This window comes from Mirounga leonina, unplaced genomic scaffold (genome assembly GCF_011800145.1).
Source record: "Mirounga leonina isolate KUSES-001 unplaced genomic scaffold, KU_Mleo_1.0 Mir_170, whole genome shotgun sequence".
NCBI lineage: Eukaryota > Metazoa > Chordata > Mammalia > Carnivora > Phocidae > Mirounga > Mirounga leonina.
In genome coordinates, this window is record NW_023270433.1 from 5,974,350 (window position 1) to 5,998,655 (window position 24,306).

General features: G+C 41.8%; 1 protein-coding gene across 1 annotated transcript in view; it reads right to left on the reverse strand.

The window, feature by feature from the left end:
• Window positions 1-24,306, reverse strand: part of GPR107 (G protein-coupled receptor 107) — a 72,189-nt gene that overhangs the window by 34,860 nt on the left and 13,023 nt on the right. The window contains exons 2-9 of the mRNA XM_035015616.1: window positions 11,722-11,844; window positions 11,350-11,400; window positions 11,021-11,097; window positions 9,910-10,049; window positions 8,227-8,264; window positions 6,463-6,519; window positions 2,161-2,271; window positions 1,703-1,836 (exon numbers count right to left, since the gene is read on the reverse strand). Of these exons, the coding sequence (XP_034871507.1) occupies window positions 1,703-1,836; window positions 2,161-2,271; window positions 6,463-6,519; window positions 8,227-8,264; window positions 9,910-10,049; window positions 11,021-11,097; window positions 11,350-11,400; window positions 11,722-11,844 (731 nt within the window). The remainder of the gene's footprint in view (window positions 1-1,702; window positions 1,837-2,160; window positions 2,272-6,462; window positions 6,520-8,226; window positions 8,265-9,909; window positions 10,050-11,020; window positions 11,098-11,349; window positions 11,401-11,721; window positions 11,845-24,306) is intronic.

Consider the following 24,306-nt stretch of genomic DNA (forward strand, 5'->3'; position numbering starts at 1 on the left):
ACGAAGCTTTGGAGTCACATCCTTTGTGTGGCTCAAATTTCCAACCCAACAGAACTGTCTGTAAGTCTCCTGGAAAAACATGGGGATGGGGCGGAAGGCTTACATTACACATCCCTGTGTGTACATTGCACTTCAGAGAAGCTAAACACGTGCTGCACAAAGCAGGTGGGCCTCATTGAACCACAGATTTAAAACTTCCCACAGTTTTAGGTAGGTAAACCAGTGATAATGACTACTGCATCACTAAATACACGGAAACTAAAATACCATTGAACACCTGCCTGGTCAACTATTTTGTATGTACCTCCGATTTGCATAGCACCCTGATTTGCAAAGCCCTTTAGACCACATTATCTCAGGGGCAATCACATAACACACCTAAGGTTCTAAGACTCTTAGAGGAAAGCAAGGCAATGACCCTGTCCCAGTTTTGTGGCTCAGGGAGTGAAGCGAGACACACAGGTGGGAATAGTCCATGTTTATACTTGGAATTGGGCCTCTGACTCCCACTTCTTACTTTTCTACTAAAGGCAGAAGCAAAACTTTATTTAAAAACCTTTTTATAGCCTGAATTGGTAAGTCTTCTTTTCTTACTAAAGGCTGCCTGATCGCCTACTCCAAACATGACCATGCAGGGTCCTTCACAAGTAAACAAGTGGCTCTTTCCATCTGGTGAGCAGAGTGAATCTTATGACAAATAGCAACCAGCGCTGTTCCCACCAGAGCTCACTACTCCAGCTGAGCGTGTCTACCAGAAGAGAGTCAGGCCACCGGGGACTAGAGAGAGGTCTCAATTTCTGCCCAATGCTCCACAGAAAGAGGTATTTGGGGTGCTTAATTATTTTATGAATTTAAATTAATCCACATTACAATCCCATATTCATATCCATCATTTCACTTATGGGCTTAAAACAAATACTTCACACTATTCTCTAACTGAAAGTTAGTATTTTATTCTGTTTTTTGGTTGGAAGGAGACAGATTTATTTTTTTTTAAAGATTTAATTAATTTATTTGAGAAAGCAGGAATGAGAGAGAGAGAGAGAGAGAGACAGCACATGAGAGGGGAGAGGGTCAGAGAGAGAAGCAGACTCCCCCCTGAGCAGGGAGCCCGACGCGGGACTCGATCCAGGGACTCCAGGATCATGACCTGAGCCAAAGGCAGTCGCTTAACCAACTGAGCCACCCAGGCACCCCGGAAGGAGACAGATTTAAACACTTGCCCCGTCCACATGTAGGTGCTCTCTTCAAGAACTGAGTACAGGCAGGTAAAGCCTTCGGGTTTCAGAAGAGAGGCCAAGAGCCAGGTAGGTGGGCTCTGAGTAAGTTCTCTCCAGTGACAAGCCTCTGGAAGCCAATAGCTCTCCCTGTCAGGCCCTGAGCAGACACCTTCAGTACTGAGCAGTAATGCCTCCTCTCAGCAGGTAGTGGGTCACTGTCACTAACCTCCTCTCACAAACAGCCCCTGAATGGGATCAACGGGCTCACTCTGAGTCCTGGACTGTACTGTCTTCACTAGGGAAACACTTGCTTATACATTTTGTTTTGCCTGCCTATTATTAACATATTTGGATTTGCTTTTTAAATAAAGCAATAAATAAATAAAAAAAAATCCCTCTGGGGCTAAGAAAGCAGCAAAAGGTGAAATTATGCACCTCTCAACACACTCTAAGCTGGATGGCTCAGGGAAGTAACAACTCACTGTCGTTTTCGAAGGATGTGAATCCAGATGGTCCCAGAAAGGAAAAAGAAAAAGGCCATAGAAATGTATAATTTAGGGAGAGGGATCTCTCCTGCGGACAGGTAGCTGTCAGGGTTCTTCTCTGTGATCTCAATCTAAAACAAACATAAAATTAATGTTTACTTTTCAGGAACAGATCATCCCATAGTCAGCAATCTGTCACCTTAGCTGCTTCACTTGGCTAAGGAAGTATCAGCAGATAAACACATTCATTCTAATGCACAGTTCAAAGTGTAAAAACATCCCAAACTGCTTTGTATTTTTTTGTTTGTGAATCCTCTGCAGAAATGGGATTCTGGCCACATTTTTCTCCTACTCTGTTGAAGTGTTGTTAAAACCTACTCTTATAATGAAATAAATGTCTCACATTTTATAAGGCTGACAAAATCTGCGTGGAACACCTTCCATACGGTACTCACATCAAGGCTGAAGGAAAACTTGTCGCCAGACGGCACATCGTTCCCAGAGCATTTATGGAAATAAAGACTGTAGAGGCCTTCTTGGTCATCGGTGCTGATGTTAAAGAAAAACTGAAAGTGAAGAAGACAAAAATTGAAGAATACCCAAATCCTCAGCTAAATGTTTAAATCTTAGAAACAGATCATGAATGCTATGGACAGAAAAAAATACAGATTTCTTAATTTCTTCAGCGGATTCTCCCAGAGCAGAAACAGACGTTTTCAGGGCTTCTAGCTGGCTCAGTCAGTTACGCGTCTGGCTTCAGCTCAGGTCAGGATCCCAGAGTCCTGGGATCGAGCCCTGAATTGGGTTCCCTGCTCAGTGGGGAGCCTGCTTCTCCCTCTCCCATGCCTCTCCCCTCCACCTGCTCATACTTGCTCTCTCTCGATTAAATAAGTAAAATCTTAAAAATAATAATAATAAAATAAAATAAACAGATGTTTTCTTATTCTGTGATTCTGCCTCAATATTTTGTTGTAACAATTTTCAAGGTAGCAGGAAAGGGGACAGAACCACTCAGGGAACACCTTTGTGCCCACCACCGAGGTTCTATGACCTCGTTTTGACACAGACACCCCTACCTGCGGTGGCTTCTGCTGAGGGCTGCAGGGATAACCTACGAAGCAGGTACCTCGTTTCCAAGTGAATATATTATTTTGCTCTTTAGGTAAAAAATACTCCTGAAAAGAAAGGAGGCTCCTCTCTGCTCCTTGAAAAGGTAAAGGACCAATATTCCCTCATTAAAATTTACTCCTGTGATTTCAGGAGACAGGCTACATTTTCTACGTGGACACATTTTTCTGTTTCTCACGTTTCATGGGTTCAAATGAAGTTTAAAGTACATCCAGACATTTTATATATAAGATCACAGAATACGACTCCTTAGTCAATTCTAGAGAGCATTTTGCTAGAAGGCTAAAATATACCGCTTAGGGCTACATAGATAGATGATAAACTATAAAGAGAAGTGAGGAATTGACGGGAATAACGTTTTTCATAACAGTTGGGTAGGGATGTGAGGGTCACACGGGGTCTCTGGGGTGCTGGCACTGTTCTATTTCTGCTCTCCACTGATGTTTATAGAGGTTCTTATTTATAATTATTTGTACTTGACATAAACACTATGCACTCTTCTGCAAGCATACTACACCACGCAGTTAAAAAAGGTAAAAAACAGACATCTGACAAGAAGACGGAAATAAAGGACCAAGAATATTCAAGCTGAAATTATTACTTTGTTAAATCATGTCCTGAACTCAGCAATGTAAACGTAAGAGCATGTGTTTTAGTCCACACAAGGAGAGCCAGAAAACGCTTCTAAACATAGTAATAGGGGCGCCTGGGTGCCTCAGTCGTTAAGCGTCTGCCTTCGGCTCAGGTCATGATCCCAGGTCCTGGGATCGAGCCCCGCATCGGGCTCCCTGCTCCGCGGGAAGCCTGCTTCTCCCTCTCCCACTCCCCCTGCTTGTGTTCCCTCTCTCACTGTGTCTCTCTCTGTCAAATAAATAAAATCTTTAAAAACAAACAAAACAAAACAAATAAACATAGTAATAACTTCTAGTTCCAGAAGTAAGAATCATATGAAATTGGGCACCTGGGTGGCTCAGTTGGTTAGGCGACTGCCTTCGGCTCAGGTCATGATCCTGGAGTCCCGGGATCGAGTCCCGCATCAGGCTCCTTGCTCAGTGAGGAGTCTGCTCCTCCCTCTGACCCTCTCCCCCTCATGCTCTCTCTCTCTCAAATAAATAAATAAAATCTTAAAAAAAAAAAAAAAGAATCATATGAAATTTCTAAGAAATATAAATTTTTTTAAAAAGTCAGTACATTCGTCATGGTTGACCAGAGCAGGCACCTGACCCTTAAAAAAAAAAAAATCAAACAAAAGTGTATGTTTTAGAGTAGGAATAAGGGCTAACAGTCCCTTTCCTGTTTTAGGCAGAGAAAACACCATCCCTGCTCTGTGGATGGAGCAGACAAGCTCACAATGACTGCCCTGTCCAAAATTAGGGTACTGAGTGGCAGCACAGCAAGGGGTCACCCACTGACTTCTATCCGAGGAGAAGGGAAGCCAGAGAAGAGGCAGACTGTCCATCCACTGCCTGTTTCCTGAGTCCCGAGAAGCCTATGAACTGGTTATCTCAACCACTGTCCTTAATCACGACACTTGCCCTAACACAAAGCTTTAGTAACTGACAAATAAGTATATCCTATCATGCTTTCCTTGGTGTTTTGTTTTTTTTTTTATTTTTTTATTTTATTTTTTTATTTTTTTTAAAGATTTATTTATTTATTTGAGAGAGTGAGAATGAGAGAGAGCACATGAGAAGGGGGAGGGTCAGAGGGAGAAGCAGGCTCCTCGCTGAGCAGGGAGCCCGATGCGGGACTCGATCCCAGGACTCCGGGATCATGACCTGAGCCGAAGGCAGTCACTCAACCAACTGAGCCACCCAGGCGCCCGTTGTTTTTTTTTTTAAAAAGGCTTAAAGAAATTTCAAAAAACTTACTGTACTAATAAGCACTTTAAAGTGAGAGAAGGAAAAGAGAAAAAAGCACCTTTTGTATTTTCTTAAGGAGGCAGTAAAGAAAGTGATTAAACACATGAATGGCCTTAGAGGCAGACAAACCTGGGTCTGAATCCTTCCCTTGTGCAAGTTACTTAACCTCTCTGAGCCTCAGATTCCTCAACTGTAAAGGAATAATAACAGTGCCTCCTTCACAGAGTTGCCGGAAGGATGAACTGAGGTAATGACAACGTGCAAGCACTCCACACCCATCACTCGGCTCCATCATTACTAATAGACAGCCTATTACAGGCCAGGTGCAAGATTAGGGATTTCAAATACATCAGAAAAAAAACAAATTAAAAAAACCCCTCTCCCTTATGGCTACCCTCTACAGGGAGCCACAGAAAATAAGCATAATAAATAAGCAGAGGACACAGCATGTTGGAAAGGAGAAGTGTTAAGGGAAAACCAGCAGGAGGAGGGGAGGGAAGGAAGCGGCATTTAAAATAGGGCGAATGGAGGAAAGTTTGCTGAGAATATGACATTTGAGCAAAGGCTTGAAAGAGGAAGAAATGAATCACTGGCTTCTGAGGGACAACCATTCCTGCCAGTGGGTACAGCCAGAGCAGAGCCTAAGGCCTGACTGTTTCTAGGAACAGCAAGGTGGCCTCTGTGGCTGGAAGGGAAACAGGAGCCAACGTCAGTGAGGAGACAGCGGCCAGACTACATGGCTTTGCAGACCAGGAAGGGCTGGAGCTTTTGCTCTGAGGCAGATGGGAAGCATCCACAGGCTCTCAATTAGCTATTAACACCTATGGTCACTAAATTTAAAGACAATATAAACATTGCTAGATAGGCAAAATAATTTATGCTAAAAGAAATCAGAACAGTGGATGCAGGGATGGGGGACGCTGAGGTGGTAAAAATATAGAGAATCTTGGTAGAGAGTGGGTTACACGGGTGCGTGCATTTGTCGGAACTGATCGAACTGCACATTTAAGACCTGTGCATTTCACTCTGAGCAAATTATACCTCAATTAATGAAAACTGGTTTGAAAAGGGGCAGTGATTCTTACAAATTAATGATAAAAGATGATTTGTGCACTGCTTCCAGAGCACTTTTATATTTAAAAAATGATACTTATAACAACCCTATGAGAAAGGTGCCATCATTGTTTACTCTTAGATGATTAAAGAGCAAGATCCAGGAGTTAAGTGAGCTAAGGCCACCAGCTAGTAAGTGGGTGCTGAGACCCCATCCAACGTCCTAGCCCATCCACAGGCTGGGATGCTGCCATAAACTCATGGGCAGTGAAGAATGGGGCCAGACGGGTAGGTCACTCAACGCTGCTGAGCCTCGGTGAACTCATCTCTAAAATTCTACCAGCATCCTAAATGATCACCAACGGTCCTTCTAGGTACAGAATTCTGTGCTTCTAGCACACTCCAAATGGGAGGCAGCACGGGATTAAAGAGGCAGAGGTGTGAGGACAGCCAGGCAGACGTGGGTTGTTGGAATGTGGGCCTTGTCACTCACACTGGACATTCACAAAGTCACTCATTCTCAGAGACATGATCAGCTAAGTGGTGGGTAACAATATCCACCTTGTGGGTTTGCTATGGAGAGAGCTACTGCATTCGAGTGACTGATACGTAGCATGCCTAAATTATTATTCCTAAATTCAAAACTCCTTTGCAAATTCACCCTTTTACACTGTAGAGATAAATCCTATGAAGATTACTCAAGAGAATACATACCTGAAAAGAAACTGCCCCATCACTATTGTGAACAGAAAAGGATTTTTCTCCCGTTGCCTAAAAAAAACACAACAACCTGTTTTAGGATACTGGCAGAAAATGTATACTAATAAAAATAAAAATTAAACAATGAATCATGGAACACTACATCAAAAACTAATGATGTAATGTATGGTGATTAACATAACAATAAAATTTTTTTTAATTTAAAATTTAAATTAAAATTAAAACAGAACAAAACAAAAGCACATCCTTCTTAAATCTTTTGCTGACCTTCAGAAGCTCTCTGGAAATAAAATTCACCATCCTTTCAAGATGTCTGCGATCCCCTTTCACAGAGAAAGAAACTCTTCCTCACCCACTTCCTTTTCTCAGCGGTCTCTTCTACCTCCCACTAACCCCCTATTCCCTGCCCCTGCCCCCCGACCCGCCTGGAGCGTGTCTCCATTCTTACAGTTTCAGCAAGACTACAGGTGCCCACCCAGGTCACATCCTGGCACTTCACCTGGACACCATTCCCAATTTCACATGATCAGTGTATTATTGCCATTGGTGCAGTGGACTAACTCTCAGCAAAGAGAAGGAGTGAACTACTGATACACCCAACAACATGGATGAACTCAAAAGAATTATGCTGAGTCAAAGAAAACAAAAAGAGCATGTACTGCATAATGCACCTCTATAAAGTTCTACATTACTCATCTACAGAGGCAGATCAGCGTTGCTTGAGGACGGGAGGAAGACGAAGGGGCAGGAGAAACTCGAGGGGTGATGAGTGCGTTCACTCTTCTGCTGTGGGGGTGGCTTCACAGGTGTACACTTAAGTCAAAACTTAGCAAACTGTCACTTTGAATATGTGTAGTTTCTTGTATGTCAATTATACTTCAACACAGCTGTTAAAATAAAATGCTGCCATTTGGATGTCCCCTCACTGAAAAATCAAGGTATCCCAACCCAAAATGTTCCCAATTTTTCCTTCTGCTATTTCTACCATCTACTCTTCTACATAAATAAATAAATAAATAAATAAATAAATAAATAAATACGTATCTACTTCCTTCCTCCCCTGCCCCCACACCGCCCCATCCCTTACTCCACATTCCAAGACTCTGCTCCAGCGCAGGTCCTCATGGCCCTGAACCAGTATTGCTACAACTGCATTCTTCCTGGTCATCCTAATTTCACTGTCTCCCTCTCTGAGGCTGCTCTGCACATTACTTTCAGAACATCTGCCCCAAACACCATCTGTATCACAGTCCTTCCTGATCAAGAACTCCTGACGACTTCCTATTTTCTGTGCATCAATTAATACCCTCTACTGTCTGGACTTTTATTATCTAAGATCCTTGTCTCTGCTCCCAAAGACACATGTTTTACTTCCCATAGGCCAGCACCCAGCATTTGTCATGCTCATTCCCACTTCCGGTCTTTGCTTATGACATTCCTTCCTCTTCCCCAAACAAACCCACCAAACTCCAAGCCCTGATGACATCTCCTTCCTGAGGGCAGCCCCCCTCACTGTCTGATCCTCTACCATGTAAGTGCCGTACAACTCAGAACTGTTACTTTGAAATTCTTCCAATGTGGTAACATTACCTCCCCACGGATCAGGCGTGTGTGTGTGTGTACCTGTATATATGCATGTATATAAATACATCCCCTCATATCCCCACATATATACACTTACATCTATATCCACACACATACACACATATGTACATATATATCCTGGAAAGCTGAGCACAGTGGGTGGTCAGTTCTTACCTTTGAATCTACTGTACTTCTTTTAGATTTTCCACTGTCTAGAAGGAGAAACATTTAAAAGATATTATTGCATGATTCAGCTTGTATATGTATGACAGGGTCATTTTATGAGGCTCTAGCTTGTCTAATATCAGATAATTCAAGCTACTTATTAGTTTGAGGTGAGGCCACATGCTATCTTGTAGACTGACAACTCCTCAGATTCCAAAACAATTCCTGAGCCACAGAAGCAGCAAACTGGAGCTTGCTACATGATCAATGCTCTCCAATAAAGGGTAATACTTAGTACCAACAGGGAAATCATCTCTGAATAGCCTAGTGATGTTATTGCCAGAGGTGCCACATGGAGTGACCTTCCTCATTTTCTAAGTTATCACGCTTGAAAACAGATCATTTTAAAATACATATATGACATTTATTTATACACAGGGAAGAATTAATAGCAAATCCTATTAGCACAATTCATACTTTTTTTCCCCCCCACACAGCAAGGTGTGTTAAGACTGCTAATGGCTTCTTTCAGGGAACAGGGAGGGTATCTGTGCCTTATTTTCACTTAAGATGCCCTTCATGGGGAAGACAGGATGTCAAACTCCCTGCAGGGAGAGAGTTTCAGAATAAAAGAAGGAAAAGAATACTTTCTGTGCAGGGCATGCATATGTGAACAAGAAATGAATGGCGCACAGGCACTAAGCTCTACCATCAAACACATGTAACATTTCTGCATGTCTTTTAATTTGGGTTAGGGTTTTGACAAACTGAGAAAAAAAAATGTGTAAATAATACAATAAAGAGTAAGTTCTCTTGAAAGAACTATAAACTATTAGACAAGGCTCACAGTTAATAAAAGAGGCAATAAATATAAACCGGTTAATCAACGTGTGGAGATAAAGTGCAGCCTCAGTAGTGAGAATGAATACAAAACCAAGAATATCCTTTTTGCCTTTTACTTTGGGATTAACACAAACAAATAAACACCCAAAACCCAGTCCTGGCTAAGACATGGTGATGTGGTCAGTATTCCTACAGATTTCCCAAAAGGAGCATCAATTCATACAACGCATTTAGAAAAGAACTGAACATATGTACCAATATTCTCCAAAGTATTCACAGCCTTTGAACCAAATATTCCAATTCCGGGAACCCATCCTAAAAAAAGTTCTAGATATGACCAAAGTTCTACAAATAAAGAACTCCCAATGCAGCAATATTTGTAATAGCAGATGGTGGAAATACATCTCCTTAAGAGGAAAACTTGAGCAAATTATAGGATCCACATAACGGGAGGGCTGGTAAGAATGAACTGTCTGCAAGCTGAGTGAATAGGGATGCTTAAGAAATTACAAACATGATGACTATGAGTTTCTCTTGCTCGCTCTGGTCTCTCTCTCTCAAATAAATAAATTTTAAAAATCTAAAAACAAACAAACAAACATTCCAGACCCATGAAAGAGCCCAGAAAGAACATAGATTACTCAAGTTCTAGTGCTGCAAGGACGGAGGAACGACTGTTCTTTTCCCCACCTTCCCCATAGTTTCCACCTTTTCCTTTAACGGTTATATATTTTTGTATAACCCCCAAAATAACATAATGCTACTATGTATGTGCTTTTACTTGGGGACAAAAAAGAATCTACAGAGCAGGGCAGTGAAGAAAATGCTGGTCTGAGCCTGACAGCTGACCTTGTTTTGGCTGAGTCTGGTTTCCCGCTGAAACAGGGTTAGCCCCAGGCTCCTGGCTCTGGCCTAGGCCCTTCTCATCCTTGCTGAAGACGATCTTTGGTAACTGCGTACCAGCATCTGGTGGAGATCTTACTCTCACCCTACATTCAAAATAAGAGAAAAGAAAAGAAGTTTAAGGTAATGCAATGGCCATCTGAGTACCATGTGTTACACACTGTCTCGGTATCTAAATCCATTATCTCGGATAGTCCGAGTCCCTGATGTAGATTCTACTAGCTCCTTCGTGCACCTGCTGAAATGGGGACTCAGGAAGGTTAAGAACTTGCTCAAGAGTGGTGAGGCCAGAAGCAGCCAGGCGAGGACCCAGCATTCTCACTCTGAAGCTTACGTTCCTAGCAACCACACAGTTCTGAAGGACATATTTTCCCCCTAAGTGTCTATAATGTGCTCAACAAGGGGAACAGAACAAGGGGCAAAAAAACAGTAAGATGTTAAAGTGAACTCTAGGGGGGCATGTGAGAAGCAGCGGGCACAAGTATTTCCTCTCTCTCGCTTCTTAGCGGATTTAGATCCTGCCAAGGAGGGGCAGGTGAGGCCCCATGCCTGAATGGACACGTGAGCTAAGCTAGCACGGTCGAGATGGAGGGGAGCACTTCTAGTCCTGCCTCATGGGGGAGAGGCTTCCCTCTGTCCCTGGATGAGAGCTGGCTGGGATAATGAACTCACTCTGTTGAACACGCCACACTATTTCGAGTTGCTCTACCTTTGCCTCCAATGCTCTTCCCTTATTCACCTGATGAAGTCCACTCACTCGAAGGCTGGTTGGGCCAAGAGTTGCCTGAAGCCTTCCCTTCTCTTCTACAATTCACCAGTTTCTCTGCCCCACTACCTCTCTATACTGCCATGATCATCTGTATTGGTGTTTGGCCTCCCTCATTCATCTCCAAGCTCCTTGAGGGTGGCACCTCTGTCTCCCTCATCGTGTTCTTAACCTCCAGCACTCAGCACAGTATTTGGCACATGGCAGACACTCAGTAAATGTTACCTTAACTACCAAATTCCCCGTAACTTTACTTGAGGATAGAACTGAAGGAACATAAGAATTACTTACTCACTTCTGGAGATGTCTAGGATTAGAAGGGTGACAGAGACAGACTGCTTTTTTAAAATACAGTAATTATCTTCATCCTGAGAAAGGAAGACCCAATTGTACATCATCTTAGTCATTCACACTAGAACAAGAACAAAAGGTTTTCAGGAACAAGGCAAATAAGTGATCCAACCTCCATCCCGAAGAACACAACTGTAGGTGCTCAGAGATGCTAGGGAGTCAAAGCAGCCACCCCAGCAAGAAAAGAGCACTGACAGAAGCAGGGTGTTCTCACCCAGTGTCTTGGGCTTACATGAAGGGAGTGATCAGGTCATGTGTGTAATGCTCACCAGATAAGAAGAAAATCCGTCATTCTTTGTGCGGTCCAGGCTGAATCCAATCTAAGAGGGGGTAAAAAGAGTAGAGGTAAATATCCACATGATACTCTGGCACCCATACCTTTCTTACTCGAAGAGCAGAAAAGGTGATTCTCTGGCCTAGCCTTCTCTTGGTTTTCTTAGCATTCATTTTGTAAGAGGGATCACTAATTACTAAAATTATTCAAAAATTACACCTTAAGTGTTAAAAGTAAAACTATTTGATGCCTGTTCACAAGTTTAATTTTCTCCATAATCTGAGACTTCGTATTTAAGTGTGGGGTGAAGCTCTCATCTGAGCAACAGAGAAGGGTAATGCCCTTGACCTCCTGGGAAGGCACTTACACTTGTGTCCTTGTCTGTGGCTCTTGCAGGGTCATTCACGGAAAGGCTACTGACATTAACCACCATGTACCCATCCTTGAAGAATCCAAAGGTGTTCAGATGAACCTTACGCCTCACATCGTCCTAAAAAGATTTGGAGTGGTGGAATTAGTAATATGGAGAAGTTAACTTGATTATTTAACCTATTTATTTGCTTGAAAACTGTGGTATCTAGCTAACCAGTCACTGTTTCCATATACTTGGAAATATATATAATATATATACTCATCTTGCTCCAAAAGCTGAAGAAGACTCATCAGAAATTCGTAAGATATCAACAGTTTTGCAGAAGGAAGCACGTAACAGATTTAATTCATTCCCATGCATGCGTAAGGGTCCCAGGGCAGACTTGGTGATCAAGTGGAATGTGAATTTCAGGGAAGGAGGAACAATGTTTTTGTCATCCTCACAAGCTTCCTGCTAGCACAAGGCCTGGAATCCAGGAGGCACTCAAAACATGTTGGGGGTGAGGGGAGAAGTGCCAAAGCTGCCCCAAGAATACACTCATTTTTATAAACCTTCTTATGAGTTTTATGTACCTGGCTCCTCCCACTGCAGGATAAGGGATACCTGACATTACTTTTCTAACCTATAATACAATTTTTTTTACATTTGCACCTAAAAATGATGTTTCATATGACAGGTTTTCAGGAAACAAAGCCTTATGCAAAAGGAATCCAGGAACTAGCCAGGTGGAGACAGATCTCTCGGACAAAGGATAATCCTGAGATTTGCTGAAACTGACCACGTGGGCAAATGCCTACCACAGCTGCTTGCAACTGCCTCAAAGTTGTGATTCCAATCCCAACTAAGTCAATAAATTTTAAGGCCAACAGAACAACAGTACTAGTGAATACTTCTCAAGTTGAGGCTCCACCAAGACACGTCCTACTGTGTAAAGTCATGAGTTTCATTTTTTTTTTTAAGATTTTATTTATTCATGTGAGAGAGAGAGAGAGAGAATGAGCAGGGAAGGAGGGAGAGGCAGAGGAAGAGGGAGAAGCAGGAACCCCACTGAGCAGGGCACTTGACGCGGGGCTTGATCCCAGGACCCCGGCTGGGATCATGACCCGAGCTGAAGGTAGGCGCTTAACCAACTGAGCCACCCAGGTGCCCCAAGTCATGAGTTTTCTACAGAGAATCATTTGCCTAAATGAGAGCACCTTCTGTAAGTCCGCAATAAGCTAACAGTTGTTAAGTAGCTCCTAAATGCCAGGTGCCAAGCTAAGCACTTTCCTAAAACCTGCATTTGGTTTTTCCTCAAATCTGCATAGTCATTTTTCCTACTGTTTGCATCCTGCTCATATTTTTAAAATTCTACCCTTTAAGGGTGCCTGGGTGGCTCAGTCGGTTAAACATCTGCCTTCGGCTCAGGTCATGATCCCAGGGTTCTGGGATCAGGCCCGGCATCGGGTTCCCTGCTCCGTGGGGAGCCTGCTTCTCTCTCTCCCTCTGCAGCTAACCCTGCTTATGTTCTCTCTCTATCAAATAAATAAAATCTTAAAAAAAAAAATTCTACCCTTTGTTTCTTTTGATTTTAAACATAGCTACTTGACAACATATCGAGATGCTCTGGGGACTCTAGCTCTGCTCTTTGGCTGTCTCTGCCGGCTTTCCCGGGAGGTGTGTCTTGGTGTGAGTGGTAATTTTCTCTTTCTAGACTTGGGTCTCCTGGACATCAGGGGGAGTCTAATCGCAAACCCCAAAGACCTCTGAGGAGAAGCTCTGGATCAGATCTTTGGCAGACAAATCATAAACCGAAACCCCCTACATAGCTAAAACAGACATTTTATAGCCATTAGGAGGGTTATATTTCCCAGCCCACTCTTCTATTCAAGGAATATAGCTCTGAGAGTCCTATAATATTAGGAGCTATGGAGAGGGACACAGTTCCAGCATTCTCCACCTCCCATCCCATCCAAGTCTTTGGCTCCCGCTTCCAGCCAGCCGTTCATACTCCAAGGCTCTAGGGGCCAAGTTTCCACAGTGTCTCAGGGCCCTGGCTTGTGTTCATTTACCTGCTGGGATTGCAGCTCCCCACCCGCCCACCCTCGACGACATCTTTTTTTTGGGGGGGTGGGTCCTGAGCATTTCCCTTATTTTCCTAGGATCCAGCTATGCATTTAAAGCATGTTTGCTGGGCTTCCACTTCCTGGTGGAGCGGTGTGCGGTACACCAGAACTCCCAGGGAGAACAAGAAAAGCAGATAAAATAATAGAAGTCATCCACTGGAAGGCATGAGAGGGCTGCTAGACTACAAAACCCAGAAAAGCTAAAGCTCATGGATTCTAACAGAAATGATTTGAGTGACTATTTTCTCAACTCTCCCAAAGCTGCTACAAGGCTCTAACATCCCAGATGCAAGGAGAGAAATCAATTCAACTACATATGATGGATGCCTTAGGACACTGCGGCTTCATGCCCTGGCAGAATCCCCAGATGAGAAGGGCGGGAGAGACCGAATTAATAAGCAAATTCTTGCTACATGCAACACACAGATGAACCTCACAACATGATACTAAGCGAAATGAGCCATATCACCATAGGTATAATCAAGTCGAATACAGGGGGAAGTAATCTATGGTGACAGAGGTCAGGATGAGGATGATTCTTAGGAGGGAGACACTTGCAGTCGCTTGCAGGAGGGGGTCTTAAGGAGCTTCTGGAAGTGCCTGGTAACATTCTGTTTGTTGCTGGTTGTATAAGTGTGTTTACATTGTGAAAATTCACTGTGTCATAGGCTAATAATGCGTATTTTTTTTAGCATGTACATTATAAAATAAGGTTTAAATTTTACAAGTATGCTTGTTCTAATTTAACCAGCATTTAGATGCTGGGCAGCAAAATGGAAGCCTGTTAAAAATTGCTTAACTCATTTAGTCTACCACCATATGTACTCTCTAGGTATGTGGGGGGGAAATGCTTCAATTGCAAGTGTATAGAAGTTGTTTTTCCCATATAAACATTATATTCCTTTATTGTTCGTTCTCACTTTTATATTATCATTTCACTTGATAAAACAATGCCACTAAAAACACATGTTTGAAGAATATTTTGAACATTAATAACCGCAACACAATTCCACAACCCACACCTGAGAAACGGGCTTTCCTGTGATAGCTCATCCTCATCCAGCCCAGGGTAATTCAGAGTAGTAGCCCCAGACAGGGAGGCAAACACGAGTTCAGGGGTAAAATGACTACCCAAAACAACGCAGACCCTAAGTGGCGAAGCTGGGATGTCAACACTGATCTGTTGTGAAAGCCACTTTCACACTACGCCCTCCCACCATGTGAAAGTAATCATGATGGAGTATTAAATGCAAGTTGGACAACCTGGAAGAAAGAGACAAATTCCTAAAAACATACAACCTCCCAAGACCGACTCATGAAGAAGGAGAAAATCTGAACAAACTAATAGTGAGTAAGGAGACTGAATAGGCAATCAAACAGGAAAGACAGCTAAGGCAAAATTAACAAGAGCCCCGCTCAAACTCTTCCAAAAAAACTGAAGAGGAGGGAACACATCCAAACCCATCTTACAAGGCCAGCATTATCCTGATACCAAAGCCATATAAGGACACTACAAGAAAAGAACATTACAGGCCAATATCCCTAATTAGCACAGATGAAACACTCCTCAACAAAATACCACCAAACTGAATTCAACAGCACATGAAAGGGTCATATACCACGATCAAGGGTCATACACCCCTGGGATGCAAAGATGGTTGAATATCTGCAAATCAATAAATGTGAAACACCACATTAACAAATTGAAAGGAAAAAAAATCCTATGATCATCTCAATAAATGAAGAAAAAACATTCAACAAAATACAACATCCTTTCATGATAAAGACTCTCAACAAATTAAGTAATGTACCTCAGTATAATACAGGCCACACAGGACAAGCCCACAGTTAATGTCATCCTCAATAGTGAAACACTGAGAGCTTTTTAAAATCAGGAACAAGATAAGGTTCCCCACTCTCACCACACCTGCTTCAACCCAGTACTGGAAGTCCGAGCCAGAGCCATCAGGCAAGAAAAAGAAATAAGAGGCATCCACATTGCAAAGGAAGAAGCAAAACTGTCACTATTTACAGATGGCATAAGGAACTCAAACAACTCAACTGCAAAACAAAAAACAACCCCTCCAAAAAACCACCAGATAACCTGATTAAAAAGGGGGCAAAGGATCAATGAATCAATCAATAAATAAATAATGGGCAAAGGATCTCAACAGACATTTCTCAAAAGAAGACATACAGAAGGCCAACAGGTATATGAAAATGTGCCCAACATCACCCATCATCAGGGAAATGGAAATTAAAACCAGAATGGCTAGTATCAAAAAGTCAAAAGAAAACAAGTGTTGAGGAGGTGTAGAGAAAAGAGGATCCTTGCACACTGTTGGAAATGGAAACTGAAACAGTCATTATGGAAAACAGTATAGAAGATCATTAAAAAATTAAAAATAGGACTATCATATGATCCAACGATCCCACTTCTGGGTATACATCCGAAGGAAATAAAATTAAAATCCTGAAGAGATACAGCTGCACTCCCCAGTCCATTGCAGCATTATTTACAATTGCAAAGTATGGAAACAACCTAAGTAGCTGTCAAGGATAAATGTACACAAACGCACGTGCATGCACACACAAACACACACACACACATACACCATGGACTGATTATTCAGCTTTAAAAAAGAATGAAATCTTGTTATTTGCAACAATGTAGAGGAACCTGGAGGACATCATGCTAAGTAGAATAAGCCAGACATAGAAAGACAAATGCTGCATGATGTCACTTATATGTGAAATCTAAAAACAGTGAATTCATAGAAGCAGATAGCAAAACAGTGGTTATGAAGGGCTGGGGGTGGAGGGAAATGGAGAAATGTTAGTCAAAGCATACAAAGTGTCAGATATGCAGGATGAGTAAGTTCAGAGATCTAATGTACAGCATGGGGACTCGAGTTAACAATATTGTACTGTACACTTAAAATCCACTGAGTAAATCTTACTTGTTCTCACACACAAAGGTAGCTAAGCGAGGTGACGGATATGTTAATTGGCTTGACTGTGGTAATAAATTTACAATGTATATCAAAACGCCACATCTTAAATACATACAATTTTTGTGAATTACGCCTCAAAAAACCAGGAAAACATTAAATGCAAAGAACAAAATCCAAACTAAAGTAAGAGCTAAATTTGTTAAAAAAAAAAAAAAAGCATATGTATTTACACTTATTTATTTATAAAAGATTTGAGAGAAATTCACCAAACTATGAAAAGATTAGTACCAGGGGGATGGTAGGCAATATATTTTTTTTTTCTTTTAAAGATTTTTTATTTATTTATTTGACAGAGTGAGACACAGCGAGAGAGGGAACACAAGCAGGGGGAGTGGGAGAGGGAGAAGCAGGCCTCCCACGGAGCAGGGAGCCCGATGCGGGGCTCGATCCCAGGACCCTGGGATCATGACCTGAGCCCAAGGCAGATGCTTAACGACTGAGCCACCCAGGCGCCCCGGCAATAATTTTTTCTTTATACTTTTCTCTATTTTTAAAATTCCTAACAATGGTCATGTATTAATTTATAATTTTAAAAAATTCAAAAAATTTTTTCAGTATTACCATTTGCCAGTATTATCTGTGGGACCCTCACCTAATCTAACCCCCATCTCCATTTTAAGCTATCATATCACCATGTCAAATAAGACACGTATGCAAACTCTATTTCGCTACAGAAATCACAGAAACACAGAAATTTTTAAACTAGAAGGAACCAGGAAGGTCATACATAATCGCTCACTCAACTGTATTTGACTCAATTCAGTGTAAATAAACCAGTACTTACAAAACACCACTAACGGCCGAGGCCCCAAAAGTGAAAAATACTCAGTTCCAGAAAAAATTGCCGCTAGTCAGTCCTCACTGAACAGGAGTACAGAAACCTCTCCTTCCAGCGTGGGAAAGCCAGAGATCTGGGCACTCTGGGACAAGTGCCCCATCCATTCTGTACCTCCTGTGCCAGAGTGCTCCAGCCAGCATCTGGGGATGTGGTAGTAGGAGTGCAAGAGACAGAGCCCTCAGCACTCACATTTCTCCCTCCACTCTCCTAGGAGCAGCGAGGCCAGTTTCTTGAAGACAGGGTGACAAAGCAAGGAGGGGTGCCAAAGTAGAGTTAGGATGTCAATATCAGACACAAGCAATGAAAATTTAATTACATTTTCAACAACCACCCTATTTCTTTTTTTTTTAAGATTTTATTTTTTAAAGTAATCTCTACACCCTACATGGGGCTTGAACTCACAACCCCGAGATCAAGAGTTGCGTGCTCCATCGACTAAGCCTGCCAGGCGCCCCCTATCATTTCTAATAGAACTGACACAGCAGTAATGTTGGTCTGTTTCTCCAAGGATTTCAGATTGCGAACACCTGACCGTGTAGCCAACTGTGCTAAGAGCTTTATCTCCCACCACTCATTCTTACTACAACACTATGAGGCAGGTGTTATTATGCCCATTTTATAGATGAGGAAACAGAGGCTCAAAATGTGCTTAAAATCATATTGTTAGTAGGTGACAAAGCCAGTATTCTAACTCAGGTTTGTTTAAACCCCAAACATGTGGTTTTGGCCACCTCATACTTTTTTACAACCAAATAGATAGGGTCTCTTTTGTTTGTTTTCAAATTTTTTATTGTAGAAAATTTCAAACCATCAATTCATGGTCCATTTTGATCCTCCAAACTCCTCCCCACCCCCAATCTCTTCTAAATGGGATCTCATTCTGAATAGACTCAAATCTCAGATATTCTATCTTTCATTAATATTGTAGTGTATATCTGATAAGAGCTTCTTAAAAAAACGTAACCATACTCACATGGTATGCTCTTAACCACAATAAACTGCTTATCAAGTTAATTAAACAAGATTGTTCATCCATGAGAAGTCAAGTTTACAGGAACATAAAATACAGGACTGTTCCCAGGTACATATTTATATGGTTGGTCATAAAAACTCGGTAGTTTTCCCCAGCTCTCCTAGTAGACTTATATTATCTGAAATCAGTGGAAACACAATTACAATCTCAAAAGTACTAATCCAAACAAGGAAATAAGTATCAGTTTGGTGATGATGATGAAACAGTCCGAATTAATATATAATTAACTTATTACAGAGGATCCAATTAGAGAAAATGTGGCACCAGCATATTCTGAATTATTTCAGATTATTCTGAAAAGCTTGTCTTTATTTTCAATAAACTATTTGTAAAATTAAAACTTCATTTTAAGATTATCAAAATTCTAAACCAAAAAGTTTATCCAAAAAGCATATTTAAAATGTGCAGTTTCACGTCATAATTACGGATGCGTGTTTTTTTCTCTTCTTCCTGTTTTCTGTTTGCATGCAACTTTATTTTTACCACCACAAATGTGTTATTAGCATTTAAGAGTATATACACACTCAGAAGTAAATTCTTACTGAAATAAGTTTTCCTAAAATTTCTGACTTACAGAGAAAATCTGAAATTAATAGACAAGAAACATGCTGAGATCCTGAACCTCAGCAATAGTCAACTTAAAATGAGATGTCCTCTTTCTCCTATCAGGTGAGAAGTTATTAAAACTTACAATGTGGTGTGTTGTGAAGTATATGGGTAAATGAACACTGAACATTCTTATACACTACAAATGGAAGTGTGAACTGACAGAACCTTGTAGTTACAGGCTATTTTTTTTCTCAAGATTTTATTTATTTATTTGACAGAGAAAGAGACACAGAGAGGGAACACAAGCAGGGGGAGTGGGAAAGGGAGAAGTAGGCTTCCCGCTGAGGAGAGAGCCCGACGCAGGGCTCGATCCCAGGATCTTGGGATCATGACCTGAGCCGAAAGCAGACGCCTAATGACTGAGCCACCCAGGTGCCCCAGTTACAGGCTATTTGGCACCTTCTATTTAAAGTAATCCCATGCCTAGGAATCTACAACACAGAAATACTAGAGCTGATACACAAAGATAATATCTAAAACAATATTCACAGCAGCTCTGTTTAGAATAACTAAAATCAAGCAATAAAAATGCAACACAAACTTCTATAAACAAAAAAATGATTTTTATAAATTATAAGTCCTCCTTACGATGAAGTATTATTGTAGTGGTTTAAAAAAAGGATGTAGGCCCATGTATACCAACATTTAAAAAATGTCTGCAAGAGAGGCATGCCTGTGAGACCTGGGTGGCTCGGTCATTTAAGCATCTGCCTTTAGCTCAGGTCATGATCCCAGGGTCCTGGGATTGAGCTCTGTGAGCCCCATGAGCACCGTGAGCCCCTGGAGTCCCGCCCCTGGAGTCCTGCTCAGTGGAGAGCCTGCTTCTCCCTCTCCCTCTATCCCTCTCCTCACCAGCTCATGCTCACTCTCTCCCACTCCCACACTCTCTTTCAAATAAATAAATAAAATCCTTAAAATAAATAAATAAAAAGAGAGGGGTGCCTGGCTGGCTCAGTTGGTAGAGCAGACAACACTTAATCTTCGGGTCATGAATTTAAGCCGCATATTGTGTAGGGAGCCTACATTAAAAAAAAGGCTGTAGATAATAAATAAAGACAAGTATATTCATTCAACAAGTATTTACTGAGTACCCACAGGCACTGCTCTAGGTTTTGAGAATGGAGCACTGAGTAAATTGAAAAAAAAAGTCCTGCCTTGTTGAGCTTATATTCTAGTGGAGAGAGCAGATAAGAATAAACACATAGTAAAGGCCATGGTCTATTAGCCTGTGAGGAGTGTCAGCGGACAAACAGTGCAGGGGAGGAAGAGGAGGAGAGAGGGAGGCAGTGCTGGGGAGGGAGAAGAGGAGAGGGGGAGGGCGGGCCATTAGGCCACTTAGACGAGGGTGGTCCCGGAGAACTTCACTGAGGAGGCCCCTCTGGGCAGAGACAAGGAGGGTAGTGTGGGCATGGGCCCAGAAGATGGGCCACGGCACTGACATAGAGGTTGGCAGACTGAGGACGACAAGAGGACAGAATGGCTGGACTTTGGCTCAGAAGTCCCTGAAGAGCTCTGCACAAATCCTATCTTAGATTTTATAAAGTGTGATTACTCCAAAAAAAAGAAAGAAACCTCTAAGTGGGGAATGTGCCTATGAAGATCATTAAAGTTCTGCAGAAAAATGACATGCCAACCCAAAGGAGGGGACGGGGAGCGGAAAGGACTCTTCAACATGCCTGTGGCCCTCTTGTATTAGGCAAGCTTTTGGATCAGCAAAGCAAAAAGTCACCTGTCACATACTAAATACTATTTCATTCTTTCAGATGCTTTATGAAAGGTAATTGTAACTCATGTTGTTCTAGTTTGTACCTACCCAACCAAAACATTTTTTGGTTTTCTATAATCTATGCCTCTGAAAATGAAGTATTATATTCACAAAATCATTTTTATTTGACTTCTGAGAGTGAGATTTAGGACAGTTTTTACAATCAAACGTAACTTTAGAAATTGTAAATGACAGGGGCGCCTGGCTGGCTCAGTCCATAGAGCACACAACTCTTAATCTCGGGGTCCTGAGTTTGAGCCTCACGCTGGATGTAGGGATTACTAAAAAAAAAAAAAAAAAGTTGGTTAGAAAGGTATAAGCAGAGCCACAACATATAGTCTTGCTATTTGGCTGCATCCATAACAAGACTGGTTGTCGGGGTGCCTGGGTGGTTCAGTCAGTTAAGCCCCTGCCTTCGGCTCAGGTTGTGATCTCAGGGTCCTGGGATCGAGCCCCGCATCCAGCTCCCTGCTCAGCAGGGAGTCTGCTTCTCTTTCTCCCTTTTCCTCTGCCTGTCCCCCCATTTGTGCTCTCTCTGAAATAAATAAAATCTTAAAAAAAAAACAGAGCCCCACATCAGGCTTCCTCCTCAGCAGTGAGTCTGCTTCTCTCTCTCTTCCTCTGCTCATTCTCTCAAATAAATAAATAAAATCTTGGGGCACCTGGGTGGCTCAGTCATTAAGCGTCTGCCTTCGGCTCAGGTCATGATCCCAGGGTCCTGGGATAGAGTCCCGCATCGGGCTCCCTGCTCCGCGGGAAGCCTGCTTCTCCCTCTCCCACTCCCCCTGCTTGTGTTCCCTCTCTCACTGTGTCTCTCTCTGTCAAATAAATAAATAAAATCTTTTAAAAAAATTTTTTAAATAAATAAATAAAATTAAAAAAAAAAACAAAAACAAGATTGATTGTGGCTTACTGAGCACTCACAAGTCCACTAGGAGTTCAGAGAATTCCCATTTTTACAAACATGGCAATGATACCTTTTCCACTAGTAAGTGCTCACTGGAGAAACACTGGGGCACAGAAATACATTCATCCCCTCATTTAACATACACCTGCTGAACCCCCACCATGTGTCGGGCACTGTGCATCATCAATGGACAGTCAGACAAACCAGCTCCTGGCCTCAGGAGGCTCACCATCCTCCCAGCTGTACAAAAGTAAAAGGAGTAACAACAAATATCCATTTACCCACTCTCCAGACTTATTAAATGTCTAATTGTAGTGCTCAGACCCACAGGAAGGGAGGGTGGGAAGTAGGGAAGGAATGAAACACTGGTGACAAAGAGAAGTGCCTTTGTACCTCTCTGTCGAACCCTAATCTCCTCCCATACCCCCCATGCTCATGAACTGGTTAGGTGCTTTCCTATTTTTCCTTTTAAAACTACTTTTACTAGATATATCCATATCCATAAATATCACATAGTATCACTCTGTGTTTTAAAAATTTGGATAAACTGTGTCATAATGTATAAGTACTTCTGCAACTTGCATTTTCGGACATTGTTTTCTTTTGAGGACATTTCTGTATTGATATATTTAACATGCTCTAGTTCCTCATTTTACCTGCTTGTGTTCCACCACATGTACATCACAATACAGACAGTTCCAATCTATGATGTTTCAACTTATCATTTTGGGGCCTTACAATGGTGCAAAAGCGATATGCACTTAGTAGAAACCACACTTCGAATTTTGAATTTGGCTCCCTTTCCAGGCTAGAGGTGTGCGCGATCCTCTCTCGTGATGCTGGGCAGTGGCAGCAAGCTGCTGCTCTAGGGCAACCCTGCGATCACAGTGGTGACCAACCCCCACGCTGACAACCACTGTTTGTCACTTTCAGTACAGTATTCAATACACTACATGAGATACGCGGCACTTTATTATAAAACAGGCTATGTGTAAGGTGATTTTGCCCAGATGTAGGTGAATGTTAAGTGTTCTAAGAGTTTAAAGTAGGCCAGGCTAAGCTATGATGTTCGGTAGGTTAGGTGTATTAAATGCATTTTCAATTTACGACATTTTCAACTTATGATGGGTTTATCAGTACTCAACTGTAAGTCAAGGAAGATCTTTATATCCACTTCCCCATCCATGTACATTCAGGTAATTTCCCATCTTTTGTTGTCACAATGCTGTTATAAACATCCCTGTACATACCTTCTTATGGATATTTGTGTGGGGATCGAAGAGTATATACATCTAGATGTGAAAATCCTGGGACACGGAGTGTGCACGCTTTTAGCTTACTAGAAATTGCCAAATGGATCTCCAAAGTATATGAGAGTTTCCTTACATCCTCACTGAACCTTGCTGTCAGACATTCTGTTTTGCACAGTCTTGGGAGAAATCCATGCTGACACTGGTTCAGCTGCATTTCCTGATACTTCATGCGTTTGAGCACCTTATCTGTTTATTAGGCACTGGGTTTTTCTTTTGCAAAATGCCTTTTTTTATAGCCTATGCCCATTTTCCTTTTGGATTTCTTTTTATGTTCTTTATATATTCTGTCTCCTAATCTTTGACTTTTGTGCTGCAGGTACCTTCCCCTAGTCTTTTCCCTTTTGTTTTAATTGTGTAGTATCTTTTGCCATAGAAGTTTTTTTTTTTTTCTTTTCAATTTTGAAGGACAGTACCTATCAATCTTTATTCCTGATAGTATTTTTAAACTCTTTTTTTTTTAAAGTCCTTCTCTATTCAAGGTCATAAAATATTAACTAATATATCATTCTAAAAGTTTTAGGATTGTTATAACGTTTTGGTCTTTAACCAGGAATATATTTTTGTGTAAGGTAGTTCTCTATTCCACTGCTCTGTGGTGCCACCTCTATTATGTATCAAGATCTCATTAAGATGTAAGTCTCTATCTGCGCTTCCTACTCTGTCCTATTGATCTGTTTGATTCCTGCTACAGTATCATATGGCTTTATGATCTGAAACCAAGTAAGGCAAGACCACTCTTCTGTTTAGATGCGTGTTGGCTATTTCAGGACTTTTGGAGGCCAAAAGGAGAAACAGGGGACTTCTGGGGTGCTATTAACACCCTGTTTCTTGACCTGGGTGCTGGTTACATGGGTGTTCAGTCATAAGAAAATTCACCAAGCTGCACACTTACAAACTGAGAAACTAAAGAAACGACAGGCAATGAGATGAGAGAGGATGCCAGCTCAGAGAGAGACTGACTGCCTCGCTGAGAACGTGAGCTCCCTCCTAAGGGG